The 20,655-nt window shown below is 37.7% G+C and overlaps 1 protein-coding gene across 22 annotated transcripts in view; it reads right to left on the bottom strand.

The window, feature by feature from the left end:
• The window catches only part of RIMS2 (regulating synaptic membrane exocytosis 2), a 437,811-nt gene that overhangs the window by 371,387 nt on the left and 45,769 nt on the right, over window positions 1–20,655 (bottom strand). For 7 of the 22 annotated variants that reach the window (XM_042868720.1, XM_042868731.1, XM_042868726.1 and 4 more), the window contains exons 2-3: window positions 9,294–9,326; window positions 8,808–8,894 (exon numbers count right to left, since the gene is read on the bottom strand). The exons of the other annotated variants lie outside the window; for them this stretch is intronic. In XM_042868720.1, the coding sequence (XP_042724654.1) occupies window positions 8,808–8,894; window positions 9,294–9,326 (120 nt within the window). The remainder of the gene's footprint in view (window positions 1–8,807; window positions 8,895–9,293; window positions 9,327–20,655) is intronic. 22 annotated transcript variants of the gene reach the window in all.

Below are 20,655 nucleotides of genomic sequence, written 5' to 3'. Positions count from 1 at the left end.
GTGAAACTTAGCGTGAAAAACATCCACTGCTTCCACTAGTAGCAGCAGCAGCTGGAAGTGCTCGATACCTCATAGAGGCAGTCAGCTCTACCCGCAATGGGGTCATTTGTAGAAGTCACTCGCACAGGTACAAAGTACTTACAGTATCTGCACTCAGCAGCAAGCATTCAGATGCACAGCTTAAACCATACAGCTAGCCTTTGTGAAGTACTGAGAATCATTCAGTACCAAAGAAACCAGGTAGATTAGAAGGCATCCAACATTTCTAGTGTTACTGATGCTAACTTAGAGCATTTTAAAACCTACTTCCTGGTTCTGAAATTGATTATTGGTTCAGGAAGAAGTTTTAGAATTTTCATTCAACTTTTTGTGGGTAGTTTCATCATTACAATGTTATAATTGATCCAGTCAAGACCACTAAATCTCTCCTATCTCCTAAATATTTATTCAACATCGTTCATTATGTGCTTTTCAGATCATATAATCAACCACACATAATACAAAGACTGAATAGCGACTATTTGCTTTACAAACAAGATGTATTTTTGGTGCCAAGCGAAATATTTATAATTCTTAACATCTCAAATAAGCATTCATTGTAACTTCCCTTCTGAGAGCCTTTGTAATGACACCAATCAATAGTGATTTAAGAAGTCTGATATAATTGGCAGTTTTGAAACTTCAGTAAAGACAGATTATAAAACTTAGTCCTGCAACTTTCCAAACTAGTGGTTGTCTTCCCACTAGTATAATTAATTTATGACACACTGATTGTTTCAGAAAAAAATGTTATTTCATCTTCTTAAGAACCGTTTTTACAATTCTGAGTTCAAGTTCTTGGTCAGTCTTCCTAACTCACCCTAACGTTTAAAACGTCTCCTAGTTATTTCCAGAAACTTCCCAATCCTCATTCACACGTGCAACAAAAGAAATGAAAATATCTTTTGTTCATCCTTCCTTACTATTCGTTTATACAGAAAGAAACAGTTGCTGCTCTGGGAGAAAGCTATTGCTCTGTGAAACTCAGCTGTAACCATATCTATGTTAGCCCAACACTTACTCATCTGTGACGTTCAATTTCCTGAGGTTTTATTCCACTTTAGTCAATTTTTTCCAGGTGAAATGAAAAAGGATCAAAGAGGGTCAGGTGGGGGAATATACTGAGGAGAGGTACTGAAGGGCTGTTTTAATTTATTGCCTGAATGCAAAGGTGTAGAGAACCACCCCAAGAGAAAGTAGCTCTATAATACCAGGTGAACCGATTTACGGTTTGGACATAACAGGGAGATTGGGCAAGCAGTTTTCATATGCAAACAGAGAAGCTGTAGTGCCAAATTAACTATGCCATAGAAGTATTTCCCAAGTGGTGAAGGTGGACAACCATATATGTAGTATGTTTAGCATTGCATCTCCTGTCTTGTGTGTTTCATCAGCAAACGCTTTACATTGACAGAACTACTATAGAAGCAATATGACTCACAAGCATCTTTCTGGGGAAGAGTGAAGACATCCTATACTTATCAGATCCTCTGAAGTTGCTAACCAGTTCTAACGCCCTCTGATTTCATGATGCCGATGGCTGAATTTACTGTTTTTTTCCCAGAAGCTTCAACCAAAATGAACAAAAAACTAAAACTTTTTTGACAAAAATTTTTACTTAGATAAGACAACACCATAGTGTGTTGGGCATTTGTGTTCACTAATATCCACAGAAATTTAAAGTGCTTAGAACATCACCAAACTGAACACCTCACTACAACAAATACTGTATGTTCACACTCTTCCAAAACAGAGAAAAACAAACCTCTTGGAAAAACTTGGATTAATGGATTAATTGCCTTCTAAAGTCACCAGCACCACTGACTGATGATAAAAGCGAAAACCATTAGAATTACAGAAAGACATGAGTCTCACATATTTATTTTTTCAGGCAGACCAGTCACGTGACATGATGTATTTTTATGCATTCAAATGATTATTTCCAGTTTTAAATGCCTATGAGCATTAGGAAAAGTAAGGTTCCACTTTCACCTGGCAAGACAAAAACATTTTACTCTGGCTTTGGGATAACTTTCAGATAAAAACAGATGTCTTAGAACTAACAATAATGCAAGTATAATAATGTTCACCCACTTCTACTCATAACATATAGTTTGCCCTGTCAATTTTAAGATGAAAGACTTTAAATTATTAAAAATTATGCACAGTCAATAGAGTGCAGCAGCTGTGCTACAATCCTTACTAGAAGGTTTGACCTTCATAAAACAAGATAATATAAACTGAACTTGCTGTATGACCTTCACTATTAGTTTTTCACAGAAGAAAATACACAATTCTTTCTAAAAAAAGAAATGAAAATATCCATTATGGCTACACTTCATGCCAAAATGAGTGGCTAGCCTCTAAACCTTGCAAGAGTCACTTTTGCTGCTGTCACGAAGGCAGGTGCCACTGGATTCTGAGGTCAGTGATCCAGCTGCATGCTTAACGTGCTTTCCTCTCATTACAGCAAGAGTATCACTTCTGTCTTGTTTAAGTTAAGCTTAAGCCAGCATTTTCTAAATCTATTTGCTTATCTCATTCAGACAACCTGTCATCCCTCCAGGGGTACTGTCATTTCTTTTGGAAAGCAGCTCAGAGCAGGATGTTGTCAGCATATTAGTGGCACCACAGCCTGTGGCATCCAAGAATTCTGAAAATTTTCAATAACTACAACAGAGAGAAAATCCTCTCACAAAACTATGAGGAACTGCTCTACTTATGTTAAAAAATACTGCAGGCTGCATTGTCTAGGTAGCAATGGGCTTATTTATATTATTTTGGGGTAAATATAAGGAAACACTCTGGTTTTGTTCAGTCATACTAGTTTTAGAATACAAAATACAGAGAGATTTTAGTATACTAAATCATTCACATAGCTTCATTTCAGGACTACGTTATTTGTATGTACAATATTTTCCTTTCTTGCGATTTGTCCTTTATTTTTAATTTGATTTACATACATACACTGGGAATACGTAGCAATTCAAGGGTTGTTTTTTTTTTTCCTTGCCCATAATGCTAACTGATGGCCAGCTAAGTACTTTTGGTTGCATTCTTCCCATTCCACGGGCAATACTATTTCTCTTTTTAACCCCAGATCCTGAAGGAAGGAATATGTGCCATATTACCTGACTTTTCCTCAAAGATAACTTTCGTCTTTATTTCAGAAATAGATGTTTTCTTAAGCAATAGGTCCCTCACATTATCCCTATTTGTGACTACTAATAAGATTTTTTTAATTTATCAAAACGCGAAATCTAGCATTTTTCAACTATCGCATTCTTTGGGTTTATATGCAGAATTACATTCCATGTAAACGTTAAGACTAAAATAGATCCACTGGATTCAAGTTAAATCTAGAAATATATTTTTTGTAATCACTGCATCTATCTGCCTCCAGTGTCTGCCTTCTGATACATCAATGTTACAGCTGGAGAGATTAGCATGGCGGAAAGGTGACACAAGAGTGAAACGGCAAAAGAGACAACCAGGGAAAGAATGCTCACCCGTCTCTGAGGGTCTGGACTCCCAGGGAAAGCCTCCATGTGGGAGAGACCCATATAAATGGGGACTAACAGAGGTGCAGTCAGGTTCCACCCCTTCCAGTCACGTAGTTGAATTGCCTTCACCTGTGCTGCCAGGGCTGACCCACTCCTTTTCCCAGGTGATCAATCAGTGCTTCAGGCCATGACTCAACAGTTACCACACGACTATATTCATGACTATTATCACTACCAATGTGAACAACCAGCACAAACAAGCCTTTTTAATTTTTATTATGAGGAAAAATAACTGAAAAGTATCCCGGGCATCTTTACAAGTCAGTCAAATATGATTTCACAGAATCACAGAATTGTAGGGGTTGGAAGGGACCTCCAGAGACCATCGAGTCCAACCCCCCTACCAAAGCAGGTTCCCTACAGCAGGTCGCACAGGTAGGCATCCAGGCAGGTCTTGAACATCTCCAGAGAAGGAGACTCCACCACCTCCCTGGGCAGCCTGTTCCAGTGCTCCGTCACCATCACTGTAAGCTGCAGCTTATGTCCGTTTCCCCTTGTCCTGTCTCCACTCACCACTGAAAAGAGTCCGGCCTCACCACTATGGCCCCACACCTCAGGTGTTTATAAACCTGGATTAGATCTCCTCTCAGTCATCTTTTCTCAAGGCTAAATAGCCCCAGTTCACTCAGCCTTTCCTCATAGGAGAGATGCTCCAGGCCCTTCACCATCTTCGTGGCCCTCCGCTGGACTCTTTCCAAGAGATCCCTGTCTTTTTTGTACTGGGGAGCCCAGAACTGGACGCAGTACTCCAATGAGGCCTTCCCAGGGCAGAGTAGAGGGGGAGGATCACCTCCTTTGACCTGCTGCACACGCTCTTTTTAATGCACCCCAGGATGCCATTGGCCCTCTTGGCCACAAGGGCACACTGCTGGCTCATGGCCAACCTGTCGTCTACCAGGACACCCAGGTCCCTCTCTGCAGAGCTCCTCTCCAGCAGCTCATCCCCCAGCCTGTATTGGTGCATGGAATTATTCCTCCCTAGGTCTAAGACTCTACACTTGCTTTTGTTGAACCTCATCTGGTTTCCTACTGCCCAGTAAGATTTCATGCTGCAAGTGGTAAATGTTAACATTCTCATAATAGCAGTGGTCATGATCAATTGTAAGAATCGCAGAACAGAAGTTTTTGAGATACCTCGTATTGACTTTGTTTAGAGATATAAACAGATTTATAGTTACGGAGGTATTTTGAGGATTTATAGTATTCAACTTTGAGATAGCTACAATCTCCATTTCATTTTTAAATACCACAAAGTATACTTTTATTTTCAGCTCATTTATTCTCAGTTTTCTTTCCATCTTCCTGTCTGAGAAAATAAACACAGTAGAGTGCTAGACTTTTCATGACTCTAACTTCACAAGTGTATTGGCTGTAGAGATATATTTTTCTCTTTAAGAAAATATTCCTTCAAGTGAAGTGTGCTATTTTCAGCAGGTCCTATTAGTAAACATATTGAGCAGGAAGTACACAGACTGCAAATAAACCCACTGACTATACATGGTGCAAATTTTATTAAACCATTATTTATGTGGGCTTGCTATCACACTTGGGGTAGATGATATGATGAGATTCAAAGCTACCAAGTGGTTGGCAGTCATATTGTTTACATAGTAAATTTAGAATGCAAAAAGAATGATCCGTTGATGTACATTCAGTATTTGAGAGATGCCAATTTATTTTAACTAGAATTCATTACAGATTCTTGTAAGTGGAGCAATCTTTTCAGAGATTGTTTTAACTCAGACACTGACTGAAATATCCACTGGTATTTACAGCATCAAGTACAAAGAAGAATATTTCTCCTCTTATGAAAGGCATTATGTTCTTCAGATCATCCTTATTATCTTGTCTGCTTTTTAACATTCTATTACGTATTTTTGAGAGAGCCACTCACACCATTTGAGACACAAGATCTCCAAATGTCACTCCTATCTTCAAGAAGGGCACAAAGCAGGTCACAGAGAAATGACAGGCTGGTCATTATCACCTCACACCTGGGAAAGGTGAGGGAACAAAATCACTTCTGGGCAAATGAAGGACAAAATGGTGATCAGGAGTTGTCAGCACGGTTTCACCAAGGAGAACTCATACCTGATCAACCTAATAAGCTTCCAAGTAGTAACAAATGGCTTAATGGATGAAGGGAGCACTTTGGAGAGTAAGACTTTCCATACTGTCACCCTTAAGATCCTCACAGAGAAGATAATGAACTATGGGCTGTATTTACAGCCAATAATGGGATTGACATAAAACTGGAAGGAATGACGGATGCACCAGAGGTCTGCTGTCCAGAAGGACCTCAACAGGCTGGAGAAATGGGCTGAATGGAACCTCATGAAGTTCAATAAGCAGAAGAGCAAAGCCCTTCACCAAGTGAGGAACCTAGGCACCATCACATGCCAGGGTTTGTCCAGCTGGAAGGCATTTTGGAGAAAAGGACCTGAGGCTTCTGCTGGACAGCAAGTTGAACATGAACCAGCAAAAAGTTACCTTGCATCCAAGAGTATCAGTGATACACTGGGCTGCATTAGAGAAAGTATCACCAGTAAGTTAAGGGAGATTATCTTTTCCCACCACTCAACCCTGGTGAGGCCATACCTGGAATGCTAGGTCCAGTTCTAGTCTTGTCAGTAGACTAGAAGAGAGATGTGGACGTACTGGACAGAGTCCAGTATGGGACCATGAAAATGACCAAGGGACTGGGTCATATCTCTATGAGCAGATACTGAGGGACATGTGCTGAGGGACATGGTTTAGTGGGAGCTATTGGGAATAGGTGAACGGTTGGACTGGATGATCTCTTAGGTCTTTTCCAACCTTGGTGATTCTATGATTCTATGATTCTATGAAAGAGCTGGGACTGGAAAAGAGAAGGCTCAGAGGAGATCTTATCAATCTGTATAAGTACCTGAGGTGAAGGTGCTATGAGGATAAAGCCCAGTGGTGCTGAGTGTCAGAACATGGGGCAATGGGCACCAACTGGAACACAGGGGCTTCCTCTGAGCACCAGGCAGCACTGCTGTGCTGTGCGGTGCCAGAGCACTGGCTGCCTGGAGGCTGTGGAGTCTCTTCCTTGGGAATGTTCAGAAGCTGCCTGGCCATGGGCCTGGGCCCCCTGCTCTGGGTGTTCCTGCTGGAGCAGAGGAGGTTGAACAAGATGACCTCTAGAGGGACTTTTCAACCTCAACCATTCTGTGACACAACTCCACGACACTATGATACAGATTTCCTATCCAAAGGACGTCCAACTATTTGTACCTCTGAACTATTTTGAAAACAAAAACAACATTTTTAACAGGTTACCTTACATTCTCAACCAACAGTGTGATTCCTTCTCTACCTTCTCACACATCTTGTATTTCCTAGATTAACTTTAAATAAGTTTTTCATCAATGGAGTTGGACAGCCAGACATAGCTAAAAATCCATTACAGACTCAGATAGTGGCAGCGATTTCAAGTGGAAAATGCCCAGACACCTATGGGCAGTGGTAAAATGTCTTCAAGCATATACTTCCATGCTACTTATTTCTACGTCCACTGCACAAACTATCCCTACCAAAACTACATTTTAAATATTATGTTTGAATGGCATGACACCCAACTGAATGGCACCATAACACTGTAACTGAAGCTTCCTTTTGGGGATAGTTTTGGAATATAACCTTGCTATTAAATAGAACACTTCCTACAGCTTTGAGGTATCTGTAAAATCAATGAATATACAACTTAGTTCATTCCCTAGTTATTAAATTAAAAAAACTGAAGAAAGTTGGTTGCCAAGGAACGAGCGTTAAAAAAATACTTCTACTATAACAGCAACTGTAATAGTAACAGCATTCATAACTACTTTTTGGCAACTACAGCTCAACTGTTTACAGTGAATACAGTCTTTTCAGTTTCTTCAAAGCCATATGCTTCATATGCACAACAGCGGTAACCAGAACAAACTTTGGCTGCATTGAGGAAACTGGAAACACAAAAAAGGTATTAAGGTGCTGTGAATAAAATGCAATATTATGAGTACCTAACCATAATCAGGGGGGAAAAAAAACTCCACTATTAGTAATATATACAGTTTAATACAAACATCAGCACAAAAAATTGAAACCAGAGTTCAAAAAATACATTGCCTAACAGAACATCAATGTTAAGGCTTATTTCTTTGTTTAATTTTGTCAAAATTTCTGTATATTTTCAAAATATAATTAACAGATTTCATTGTCTGTAACTCCATTTAAGTAAAATATTTAAAAGTAAACTAAAATTGATTCTGAATGGAATTTAAACAATAACAACAAATACGCATCTTTTAAACCACTTACACGTGGGTTCAAAAGCAAACATTCTTATGTGAACTTATAAGACATTTCTAAAAAAATACAGCAAATTAAACATTTAAAGTTCAAATAATATCAGGTCACATTTGAAATACCAGAAAATTTGAACGGTCTTTGTTCTTGACATGTCTCCTTACGAAAGGAATACTTACAGCTTTATACTTTAAGTTCTACCCTAAGACTGAATGACCTAGCTTTGCCAGTTTCTGTTAAATCGTAACATTTTCAGGTAGCAAAAAAAGTAAAATTTTTCATATGGCTCACGTGGTGGCTTAGCACTGTAAAAGGTCCATGAGTGAAATATTGGCCCCATCAAAGTCAAAACTTCACTGAGCTTTGACAGAATCAAAATTTCACCTCATATCTGCTAAAGTCTTGAAGCTTTACAGATACTTTAGAAGCATGAAAAAAAATGAAATGACACCTTCCTGGTCTTTTAAAAGCTCTTCACACATATTATGTAGATTTGTATAGCATTCTATGCATGATCAATATCACAAATTCCATGCATTTGCATAGACGTGCTATATATAATACTGCATGTCTCACCATTCAAGCTCGGCATGCACAGAAAACACATCTCTTTACTAAGAGTTCCGTGTGTGGAGTATTTGGACAAATAGGAAAATGGAGCAGAAGTGGTTCCTCAGATTGGATTCTAATGTAATCACTTAAGTTACTGGTAAAAAGGGTCACACTTGATTTTCAGTTTTCCCTTTACCAACAAGGGGTTGGAAAGCAAATAGTGTCAGCTTGTAAAATGCCCTCAGTAGGATGTTCTAAATGGGCAATTATTATAAACATACTCTCCAGTATGTTTTAAAGCTATACAGACATTACTTAGTCTACAGAGAGCAGCTTACTTACGTCTGGGGCTCCTTTTCATTTTGCTGTTTTTGCTGTGGTTGTAGAACGTTATTTACCAGCTCAGTGATCCCACTAAAGGGAAACCACCTGTTTAAATAAGCAAATAATGTGACTGAATAACCAATAAAACCACACTAGTTCAAATGTTTTCTTATCCAATAATAATAGAAATAGACAGGCGGAAAAGCTAGAGCCAATGGGAATGCTATAGCTGCAATACTAAATCAGCCACTACAGGTGGAAGGGAAGTAAAGTTTAACAGTTAACCAGTTCACAAGCAGGCAGCAAGAACCTACATCCAACTAAGATGTGGATGAAGTAAGAAGCTGCAGGCAGCTCTCTTACAAGCCAGTCAGGAAGCAGAAGGCAAACTAACGGCAGCCTTTCAGGTATTAGTGTAAGCTAATACCATCAAAGGTGCCAAAAGCAGAACATGGCAAAGGTAGAAAAGTCAAGCCTACTGCACTTTTAAGATATTTTACTTACTGTGTCAGCTGTGGTTTTTGCTCTTCTTTGACCCTAAAAAGATAAGTTTGCACAACTGAGTGCAAAGTGTCGTAAAACAACTACCCTGACGTTTTATAATCTCTATCAAATTAGTAGTAAAAGATCCTTACTTAAAGAGGAATTCCCTTAAAATCTGTTGTATTAAGTTGCATTCTGTGCTTATTTCCATTTAGGATTAAAATCCCGAAAACTAAATATTTTAGTTACAAATATAAGATAGACATAAAATATAGATACAGATCTATAAGATAGATCTATCTTATATATGTATAAGATAGATATAAAATAGATATGGGAAATCAGTGTGATTTCCTATAACTGCCTTCTAATTCTTCGAACAGAATCCACGTTAGAAAACTTTCAGTGACACATTCAGCTATAAACGCAAAGGAAAGTGTCTTGATTTTGTTAATTACAATCTATTTTCTAGATTTTTACTTTACAACCAAATTCTCTATCATAATTTAAGATGAATTTAAAACATATAGAGTCATTTTAAATGCTGCAGCATTCAAAAGTCTTCACTCTGTTTCTTAAATTACAATTAGAAGGGAGCATAACTCTAAAACTAAGGAGGGAAAACTAAGGAACTCTATTCTAAGGAACTAAGGAACTGAGTGAAGTTTTCTATGACTCACTAAAAGAAACAAGTAATACATTCAGTATATCTGTAGAGTACTGATCAGAATTTGTCCATCATCCTTAGGAAATTATCCTTCCTGAAATACATGCTTTAGTTTGAGTGAATAAGCAAAGGAGATTCCTTCCCAGCAAACCCCAGAACAGAGACATACACTTACAAGAATACTTACATCCTCTAAATGCAGGTATCTGTCTTAAATACCAAGTTGGGATTTAGCTTTCTTTTACCTTCAATAAAAATGAACAGGATCCTGAATAAGCGTTCTGAATGTCCCTCTGGAGAATACTCCCTTACTTCGCCAAAAGTGACTTCAGGCTCATAACTTAAGTAGATGTTTAACTTTGGACAGAAGATTAAAGCTCACAAAAACAGCTCTGCATCCCCCCTCCATATGATGCATCACAGTGACTGCCGCTAAGAACAGCAGCTAGACAAGCACTCAACAAGAAAAGTGGACACAGACACACTGAAAACCTTAAAAACAGAATTTACCAGAGAAAAAGAAAACTGAACATGTAGCACACAGTGAAAAGTCTTCTAGCATAGTGTGCCTTTGCAGCAGTTTAGAAAATCATATTAAAAAGTTCCGATACAAAACCAAAAAATACTGATACACTCGAAAGTTAAGAAATATGAAAATAAAAATTCTTCATGCCATTGCAATTCCGCTTCATCACGCATCTTAATTGTAACTGCTTTAATCTTTAACCAGGAGATTCCATACTAGTTTTTCCACCCAAAATATTCAAGGGGCAGGGAGGAAATCAAAGTGCATCGGTACCATCTGCAGCAGGCAGCACTTGGAGCCTCCATCCTCAACAGTCTGAAAGCTCTATGGTGAACGGTGACAAGGAAATGGTCCATCAGAACTCAAGCCACTTGCCCACAGCTAGACAGTGGAAGTGTCAGCTCCATAACAGCTGGACAGGGAAAACTGAACACACAGTTGCTCCATGGTTCCTTACATTCCTCTCACTACACAGCTCCCAAACATATTAACGGGACGGACACCTCAACTATTATCACATTGTGATTTTTAATGCGTTAGAAAACAGCTGAGATACAAATGCTTCATTTATTAAGTTTATAACCCATATCTTTCCTTTGGACTAGGGACCACGGTCATTTTTTGTCACATCCAAAACTGAAACCAAAATAGAATGAGATTAAATTCTGCAATAATGCACACTAATTCTGAGTGTTCCATCTGAAATCTTTGGTGTTTTTTTTTTTTTCAAGAGGATTTAACATCTTTACATAATTGTATATATTCACTGACTTCAACTGCAGCTGCAAATCCTTCGTATTTCTGAAAATCATACAGATTTTTAGTTTAGAATCATTAAATAAAAAACGTTGGCCATTAGCAGACACCCTGAAAACCTGCATGTAAATGGCTTTCCCCCCATTTTATAGGAACACTGTGTTCTAACACAGGATGTAATTTGATTATGCAATTCAAAACATATCTCCTATGAAATACTCTTTTCTCCTTTTACAATTCTGTGTCTCATCCACTATACTCTTTCCAACACTGCAGTTATGTGAGGACAAGAGCCTCCATTATTATATAACTGTGACGCAGTCCTTGAGTGCTATCCATATATCCTTCAGTCCCTGCATTAGGCAATGCTCTTCCTTGACTTTCCAACAATGGAGCAGAAGCTGTAATTTGAAATGAAACTATGAAAAAAGAACTATTGAAAAACCAGGTTCTACCATATGAAGTTAAGCTAATACTGCCCTCATAGCTCAACTGGCCTGGGCCTTTAGGTGCACAGCACAGACACTCATCATTCAAGGTCAGGGAAATCAGGGGTAGAAGCTTAGTAACTGACAGAAATATTAACATGTTAGATGAAATACATGGAATACAGTTTAGCACAACTGTGGTTGTCTTTTTCTAGACAAAAGAGTCCTGAAAAGACTCCAGATTCTTAAGTACTGTCTACATACTGCACATACAGTTGTACTTCAATTACAAGAAGTGCCTTGGTTTTATGAGATAGAGTCCTCCCATATTTCCCACATATAAACTGCTTTTTCCCTTCCTTTCAAAAATCATTAACTATCAATTCTTTGCAAGAATTGGACTGACACATCAGTATAGATATACATTCATTTACTTAACAGACCAAATGAAAAAAAACCCAAACATTGTAACTGCACACTGATTCTTTCACACAATTTGTCTATATTTTGCCTTCCCCCGTATCCGCCTTCTAGAAACTCCACCAAGAACAATGCCAGTCAGAGTTAGAAATACTAGAAAATACTAGAAAAACTAGAAAAACTAGAAATAATTTCCAGTAAGTACCTGTTTAGAAAGACCACCAGCAGGCTGCAGATAATGTGTCTAATCAACAGTGGCTGGGACAATATATTCCAACAGTGCAAAATATTAAGTCATTCTCTATCTATTCTCATACTTGATGATTTTTTTCTCAACAGGAATTCACTCAACACTGTGCTGAAAGAATCTGAAGCCTTCATCAGTTAACATTCTATTTTGCACAGATTGTAATCCCATATATTGCATAATTTGCTTCACTTTAAAATAAGACAGTTTTTTTCTACTTGTCAACAATAGAGAATATTAACACTTCACACTCAGTTGACTACAACCTCTGTCCTTCGAAGTGTTCATAGCATCATTCCTGCAGCGATCCTCTGCAAGCCTGCACAGTGCAAGTGCCAGACCCCTTTGATCCTTTCCAGACAGTAGCATCATTAGGTTGGAACCTGAGTAACACTGAACACTTTTTTTAAGTGTCAGATTCTCCCTGGGTACTAAAAATTTCTTCAAAGGTTATGGCTAGTCTCACTGGAACAAAGAATGAATAAGAGGACAGAACAGAAAAGCGGGGGAAAAGAAAAGCAGAAGCAGGAGAGAACATAGTGAAGGAAGTGAATATATTAACACATTTTTTCTCAACTATATGAAGTCCTAAAAATTTTCTATTCTTCAACCTACAGGAAAAAAGTGCTTCTGTAAAATCTACTGTGCCAAAATCATACAATATTCTTCCCAAATGATGTATTGGTAACAGGCAAACTAACAAGCAGTTTGCCAACACACCTCTTCTCCACTTTTAGATGCATCAGAATTCAGGTGTCTAGATTCACAATAATGATTCATAAAATACACTCTACACCTTCTAGATGTCTGAAATTAAACAGGTATTTAATTTCCTCCAGTGAAGTCTGGGGATATCCAAACGTCAGAATGAGCCATTCTTGCCAGGAATATAATCTCAATAACACAATATTGCACTCAAGATTCACAGCTTTGCCATCCATGGGCCTACAAGCACAAGGTCGCACCAGTAGGAACAGTCTGAGCGTACCCAATGTCTCCTGGAAGTACTGAGCAGAGCACAAAGCACAGAACACTCCACACCACTTTCATTTGCAGTGTTACAGGCTGGGAGCTGCATTCCTTTGCTCAGCAGTGGGACAGCAGCTTTCTGCGCTCCCCTCAGCCATAGGAACTCAGAGCACAGCCCTCTCCTTGCAGCCATCTCAGCAAGTCTAGGAGAGGCCATTGTAGGACACTAGGCTTTTCTGGCCCTTTTGATGAAGCTGAGAGAAGTGGAAATACAAATGCATTGACTGGAATTCAGATTTCCCTTATCAAGCATTGAAAAAAAGAAAAGTGTTTATTATTAAAATTAATGATATAATTGAATTTGTCGGTAGCACTTTAATGAAGTCGTTGATGCTTTTACAACAGCTATTTTCATTAACTGCATTGCTTATTAAATTCCAGCAAATGAGACACAACTATGAAATGTTCGGTTTTGGGAACACAGAGCCTAATGGCCCAAAACTCAAAGCAGAATATACATAGTCTCAAAGAGAAAGGCACGTTACACTTAACTTGATTAAGAATTAAGATGAGATTAAATATTAACTCACAGACCTATCTCGTTTCCCCAAAGCAAATCGTACAGGAACAATGAGAGATAGTCTCTGTTCTATAAAAAGAATCTTCACATCTTGTTTCCTTTACAGATACGATACTGACACTGACCTCCCGCTGTGTTAATAGAAAAGGAAAGAACCGTTGAATGAAGACTGTGGAAATAATTTTGTCTTAAAAATAGATTTCTAGTTTTATACATCAAAAAAAGCTATAAAAGCAACCATCTTTCAAATAAACACAACAGCAGGAATGCCAACTACTACACCCACACACGTTGCAAAGTGAATTCAACTTAATAGTGCCCTCTGAGTTTGTATTTTCTTCTTTGCATTCCAGATCCCACTAATGTGAACAACAGTATAAAGCCAGAAGCCCTCTCAAGGTTCAAGATGCCAACACATTGGCTTCAGATGAAGACACTGTTCTCTCTGCACAAAATTCTCTCCAATTATTAACAGATTTCAACTACTCCAAAAGGACTGGCTAATTAGAAAATCAACACAGTGAATGCAAAGACAGTGAAAAGCAAAGATTAAAGACAAAACTATAAAATCAGATTATGGACTTTATGTTGGGCACTGCTATTTCTTGCTCAGCTGTCCGAAAAATGGATACACTGCTAATTGAAAGGACTGCTGTAAAACTATAAGAAACAATTCTGAAACTTTTCACAAATTGAAATGTAATTACTAAATGAACATTTTCCAACAATCTTCAAAAAAATACAGAATCTCTATATTCCCATTCTCATAATACATGAACATCACAATTTTTTGAAGTATTTGCCATCGCTAATATTTTTGTTATGTAGAAAAAGAAATCATCCCCAACATACTTTGGAAAATGACAAAAAATTAAAAAGATAAATAAAATAAAATTTAAACAACATTTTGCTGCTCTTCTGCTCCCCTTTTCCCCCACCTCCTGCTTTCTCCCACTGAAAACAGCATTCAGTGCATACCTGCACAGTTAGACCACTAAAGGGATGCAAGTTCCAGGAGTAACTAGGGACTGTGCTGAAAAAGAGAGAGGTTATCTGCTTCATCCACGCTGAGGCTTCCTCCATACTATCATAGACTGCAAGGTCTATTAATACATTTTCCTAAAATTGTTACTGTGGACTCTTTCCAAATCTTCAGAATAGTATCCCAGTGATATTTCCTTGACAAGCTGGAAACAAAAGATTACTGTGCAGTGATTACCAGCTCACAACTTAAGTCTGAAGTAAAGATGCATGATACACAATTTATGACTTTTCTCACATCAGCTCTTAGTAAACACAGCCACAGATATGTAAAATAAGCAACTCTCTTGAAAGAGGACACCTCTACAGCTGAAGTTATACAACGTTAAGAACGTTTAACTCCAAGAACAGCTAGGAAGGTTGAATACAATCCACACTTATTTGGCTAAGTCGAAATTGGAAATATTTACATCTTAACTGAACTGATTACGTGAATTGATTACTCCATTGATACTAAAAGAATATTCAACTTAGAATATTAAGCTTAATTTCTTTTTATGAAAGTGAAATTTTCTTTTATATGACTGTTCTGAGGGTTTTTAAAATTAATTTAGAGAGTAGAAGTAATTGAATGAAAAGGATCACTGTCTGAATAATAACAGTCTTTTCCAATGAAAGGTTTTACTGAAAAAGTGTTCAGGTGACTTTCCTGACTGATTTTGACCTGATCATAACAGAAGTATCAGCAGCTTCTGCTAAAACAACTCAAAGACCTGAGATGAGAGGTAATTGATCATTCAATAGTACTAGACAAGCAGATGGATAAGTTAGGTACTTGCAATAGAAATAGTGCCTGTGACAGTGAATAAATTCAAAGCCCATCTAAATCCATGCTGAAGTGGTTAAACACCTGAAGTTCAGACTGAAGAGATATTGAAGAGTGGCAACAAGAAAAGTCCATACATCCTTCACGAATGAACAGATCTATGGATGATGCTTTGTAATAGTCCAGATTTGAATGATCTGGCTACAAACCTCAAATAAGCATAGTTAATTTCATAAGATTAATATTACATTTTAGACATGACATTTAGATCATAATTAGAAACTGGATGATCAGAGCCTCCAAACAAACCAGACTTATTACTTACGACAGTAACATCTAACATCTCTAGAAAAGATACACTAAATGCAATTTGTTGTGGTTGAAAACATAATATTCAACAGCGCCATATTTGAATTTCAAATCAAGGAGTGAGGAGCCTGATGGTAAGTTTTGACTCCTCCAGAAAGAACCCAGGAAATGAGACTGCTTATCTTTGGATATGAATTCTTCAGAGCAATTTCTTTTCCTATTATTTTTTCTAGATTAAGATATGGTGTTCTACAGACAAACCCAGAAGCTTCTGCTTTATATGGGGCAAGCTAATCATTTCCATACCACATAAACAAAATGAGTTAATTATTTTAAATAATATTTTCTTCACGAGCCATTCATAGAAGAGTCTTTAGTTACATGGCCATTTTGGCAGCCCCCTTGTTCTTCCACTAGGGAACAAGAAAATTAATCCTTTCGAGACTGGTGACAATGACCTCCAGGAAATTTTCTGGGTTCCTCCTGCTCCTTTAACAGAAAGCTCCTACACTTCTATCTTGGCCAATTTTCTTCATTTCCATTACAGTCTTCATATTGGAACCATAAATTGAGTGCCTGAATCACTACTCAGCACATGAGAAAATTACAAAGTACAACTGTAATAATGAGTAAGTACCACACGGAATGGTATCCACCATGTTAGGTGCAGTTCCAATAATTAGTTCACAGATCAATGTTCTCTCTTGAAGGTTAACCAAAACTGGAAGCGGCAGGCCCTGACCAGGGAGGCGATATTAAAAGGTAAGTGTTCAAAACCTAGTGTGCAAATCAAACATGTTGTCTAAATTGAGCTAATGCTGCTATCTCCTATATTTAGCAAATGAGTATTTTGGTTATCACAGCACGAGTGGGAGTTTGTAACCGTCAGCACTGCAATCAGTTGCCATGTGGAACACACCAGCTGCTGCCCCCCTGAGTGGCTGGTGGCTGCTGAAGGGATATACAGAAACAGGCAACAATAAAAATTATAAAGCAAAAATTAATGTAAAGTTTTGAATGAAGGAAAGTTGTCAAAGATGGGCAAGAAATACAGCTAGAAAATTATTTATTCTACATGAACAGTCTGTGAGCAACCTGATGTAGTGGAAGGTGTCACTGCCCATGGCAGGAGGCTTGGACAAGATGGTCTTTAAGGTCCCTTCATAGCCAAACAATTCTGTGATTCCATCAACATAAGAAAATATATTCAGTGAAGCACTGTCTCCCAGTCTTAATATTCTAGAAGTTTTTTTTCATTTGTCTCACTTACTAACTTTCCTGAACTAGGAGTTTTGCCAGTTTGAGCTTCCTGGGTTAAATTATCAATTACTTGTTAGTTTTACCATATACAACAGTTTCAAGATCAGCATCAGCTTTTTCAAAATGTCAAATATAAAAAATTAAAAATTCATCAAAAATTAGTGTGTTAGAAATCTAGTGAGAGCAAAATAAAGATCCAAACAGTGCATATGAAGGCCGTCTGCTGAAAAGAGCAAGGAAATTTTAAAGAGTCCTTGAGCCTCCATCAGTACTTCTTGACTAGAAGTTTAGCTGCTCAGTTGGCTCATTTAAAGAGTAGTTTGCATTATGTAATTCTCTACTAGAATGAATTTCTAAATCCAATTTCAACAAATGAGAAACACAGAAATACCTCATTAAATTGGTTTGTTCCGTAAGTCAACTCCTTTTTAGACAAAGCAAAAAATATGTCCCAAACAAATGCTGACTTTCTTCTCATGAAGAAGCTGCGTTATGAGACAACAGTTTAATCATTTGTCATTTGTCATAGTGGTATTTACAGTAATACTTTGGTCTCTCTCACACAATCTGAGAAGACCCTGCTTTTCTGTGATCCCAGAGCTCATACCATATGCAGCTCATACCATATGCAGGCCAAAAGCCTCACTTTGGAGCCGAACACATCCCCAGGACCTGCCCACAGTGGTAGCTTCTGCTTTACTACAGTCATTAGTTTGAATTTAACCAAATTTTGGTTTTGCTTTCCTTATTTTTTAAGAATAGCTTAACAAAGGCAACAGGAAAGAAACTATTTCTCCAATTCCTCATCCTGAATGAGATCATCTGCCTCATGCTGTCCCAGTCCCACAACAAGAATGTTCTCTGGCTCTTTGTGTCCCACAGCATCTTCCTGGTGAGCCCAGAAATGAAGGCCAACGAGATGCTGAGTGTGCTGAAGGGAATCAAAGATCAACCTGCTGAGTGAGAGCTCCTGTGCCCTGGCACAGAGCCCAGGGTGCCTGCATATGGTCTGGGGAAGAGAGGTTGGATATCATGAAAAGGTTCTCCACCAGAGGGTGGTGGACATGGACCAAGCTGCACAGGTCACGGCACTGAGCTGCTGGAGTTCAAGAAGCATCTGGCCAATGCTTTGAGCCATATGGTCTGATTTTTGTGTGGTCCTGTGCGGAACAAGGAGTTGGACCCAATGATCCTTATCCATCCCTTCCAAATTGGCATATTCTATGATTCTATGATTCTACAATACAATCCTTAAGATAATATTCCATTCTTATGTCTCATGTTACTTCAGAAAATTCAGGTTTCACCGTACAAGACATCATTGTTTTGACTGGAATAGAATTTTTAATTTTCTCTGTAGAATACAGTCATAACCTTATCTCTACATAAAGGACAAACCTACTCAAGCTTCAGTAAATCTGCAATTTCCATGCACGATTTAAAGAGTGAACTTCAGTAACAGATTTTAGTTGTTGTGCTACACTTCTTTTCCTTGAAAAGAAAAACAAATGTTATTTTAAAAATTGCAGGAGAGGAACAAGAGTGTCAGAAGGAGTCTTTCACTGAGTATTTAATTCCATTACAAGGAAGCTTCAGACTACAATGAAAATTCATCTAAAAGTAGTCTAAATTTTTGTACACTTGTAGGTATATCTACTCAAATATGAAGCAAAAATGCTAAAAATGTTTTATTTGAACTGGATCAGAAAGATTTTTAAGACATATTTATTATAGTGTCTGAATGGCCACTTTATTTAATGTAATTTCCATTAATCCGTATTGGAAAGAAGAGAGTTTTTAAATAGAACTTACATTTTAATCTCTTGTGCAGCTAACTGAAGTATTTCAGGAACTCATAAAACAAAGTGGAAAGCCTGATCTTAAAAATGATACAAAAACTAGGATATTGAAATCAAACAACCATTTAATCCACTTTTGTAAAATTAATTGAATTTTACAAAATATGTTTTAAACACATGGCAAAAAAGATGGCCTTGCAAGTAATAAGTGTAAAGATGTAACACTGTAAATATATAGTCACTCCAAAAGTAATGCCTCCTACTTCTTTCCATGGATACTACAACAGATACAAAGAGCATAATAATACTATTTGACAAAGCAAATTCTTAGCTACAAAACTTTCTTACTCAACATAGTCACCACCATTACCCATGCATTTTCACCAGCAGTGAACAGAAGCCCAGATGCCAAGCTTGCAGAAATTTGCACAGTGGAGCTGACCCACTGTTGTCACTACTGCTGAGATGCACCACTCACTGGCTCCCTGTGCTCACATCCACTGGTTGGTCTCCAGAAACATTCAGCAAGTGCAGATGAATGTCCATTGGTGCCATTTTTTCTGCATGGAGGAATTCAGTGACACACCTTTGCTTCACTCACACTTCCATGTCAGATACCATTTTGTCAGATTGCCCCTCTATTGCCATCTGTCACACAGCCACAACACGTAACGGAATACTGGCAGCAATGTTCAACCTCTACTGCTATATCAGCATAATAAAATAATAGGCATTACTTTCAGAGGAGGGGAGCCCTCATTTAATTTTTGAACAAATTACTCCAAAAAAAGTAATTTGGGGGAGGTTTTTTTTTTTTGCCTTTCTTTTTCAATAGTAGATGGCATTGAAAGCATCTCCCACTGGAAATGCTTTTCTGGACGCTTATATAATATCACCAAGTGCAACAGTGAAATGTACAGTCCTGGTCTCAGTTGTCAATGGGTGAATCAAATCAAAATTTATTTTAACTCTATAACTAATTGAAATTCATTAGCAATTATTTTGGTCTTGATAAATCATTTTGCCTGTTAAATAACAACAACTATATTCACCAGGTGCAATACTACGCAAGAGACAGCAAATTAGTATTTCTCGGACTGTGATGCCTCAGTGCATGAACAAGATTGCTGATTTCTTCCAGAGTGGGGGCAATTCTGAGAAAACAACTGCTTGAGAGAAATTAAAAGGAAAAAAAAAAATCAGTATTGTGAATTTGTTCATGTTTTCAGCCCCTTCAGAATAAGCCTCAAAGAGAACCCCTTTGTAGAGCTGACTTAGGTCCTGCACCCATTCATATATGGAGCTATCTGTAATTACAGTATATCAATAGTAATGGGAGCAATATTGGAACTTCATCACTAAGGACAGCTTAATAAATGTTATAATACCATGATAAATACTAGTTCCTACCAAAATTATACATATATATACATATATATGTATATATATCACAGTTCATACTATGAAAACTAGATTACTGTGTAAGTATTAAATGAGAAATCAAAAACCAGGACAAGAAAAATAAAGGTGAAATGCAACAGTAACGTAGTCTATCATTCCAAGCAAATGTTGTGACAATGCCTTCAAACAGGAGGGTTTTTTTAATCTAGAAAAG

The sequence above is a fragment of the Lagopus leucura genome, unplaced genomic scaffold (assembly GCF_019238085.1).
Source record: "Lagopus leucura isolate 7727_CA_CO unplaced genomic scaffold, USGS_WTPT01 Super-Scaffold_100002, whole genome shotgun sequence".
In the NCBI taxonomy this organism is placed as follows: Eukaryota; Metazoa; Chordata; class Aves; order Galliformes; family Phasianidae; genus Lagopus; species Lagopus leucura.
Note: the sequence above shows the minus strand (reverse complement) of the source record. Positions and strands in the feature narration are given on the sequence as shown.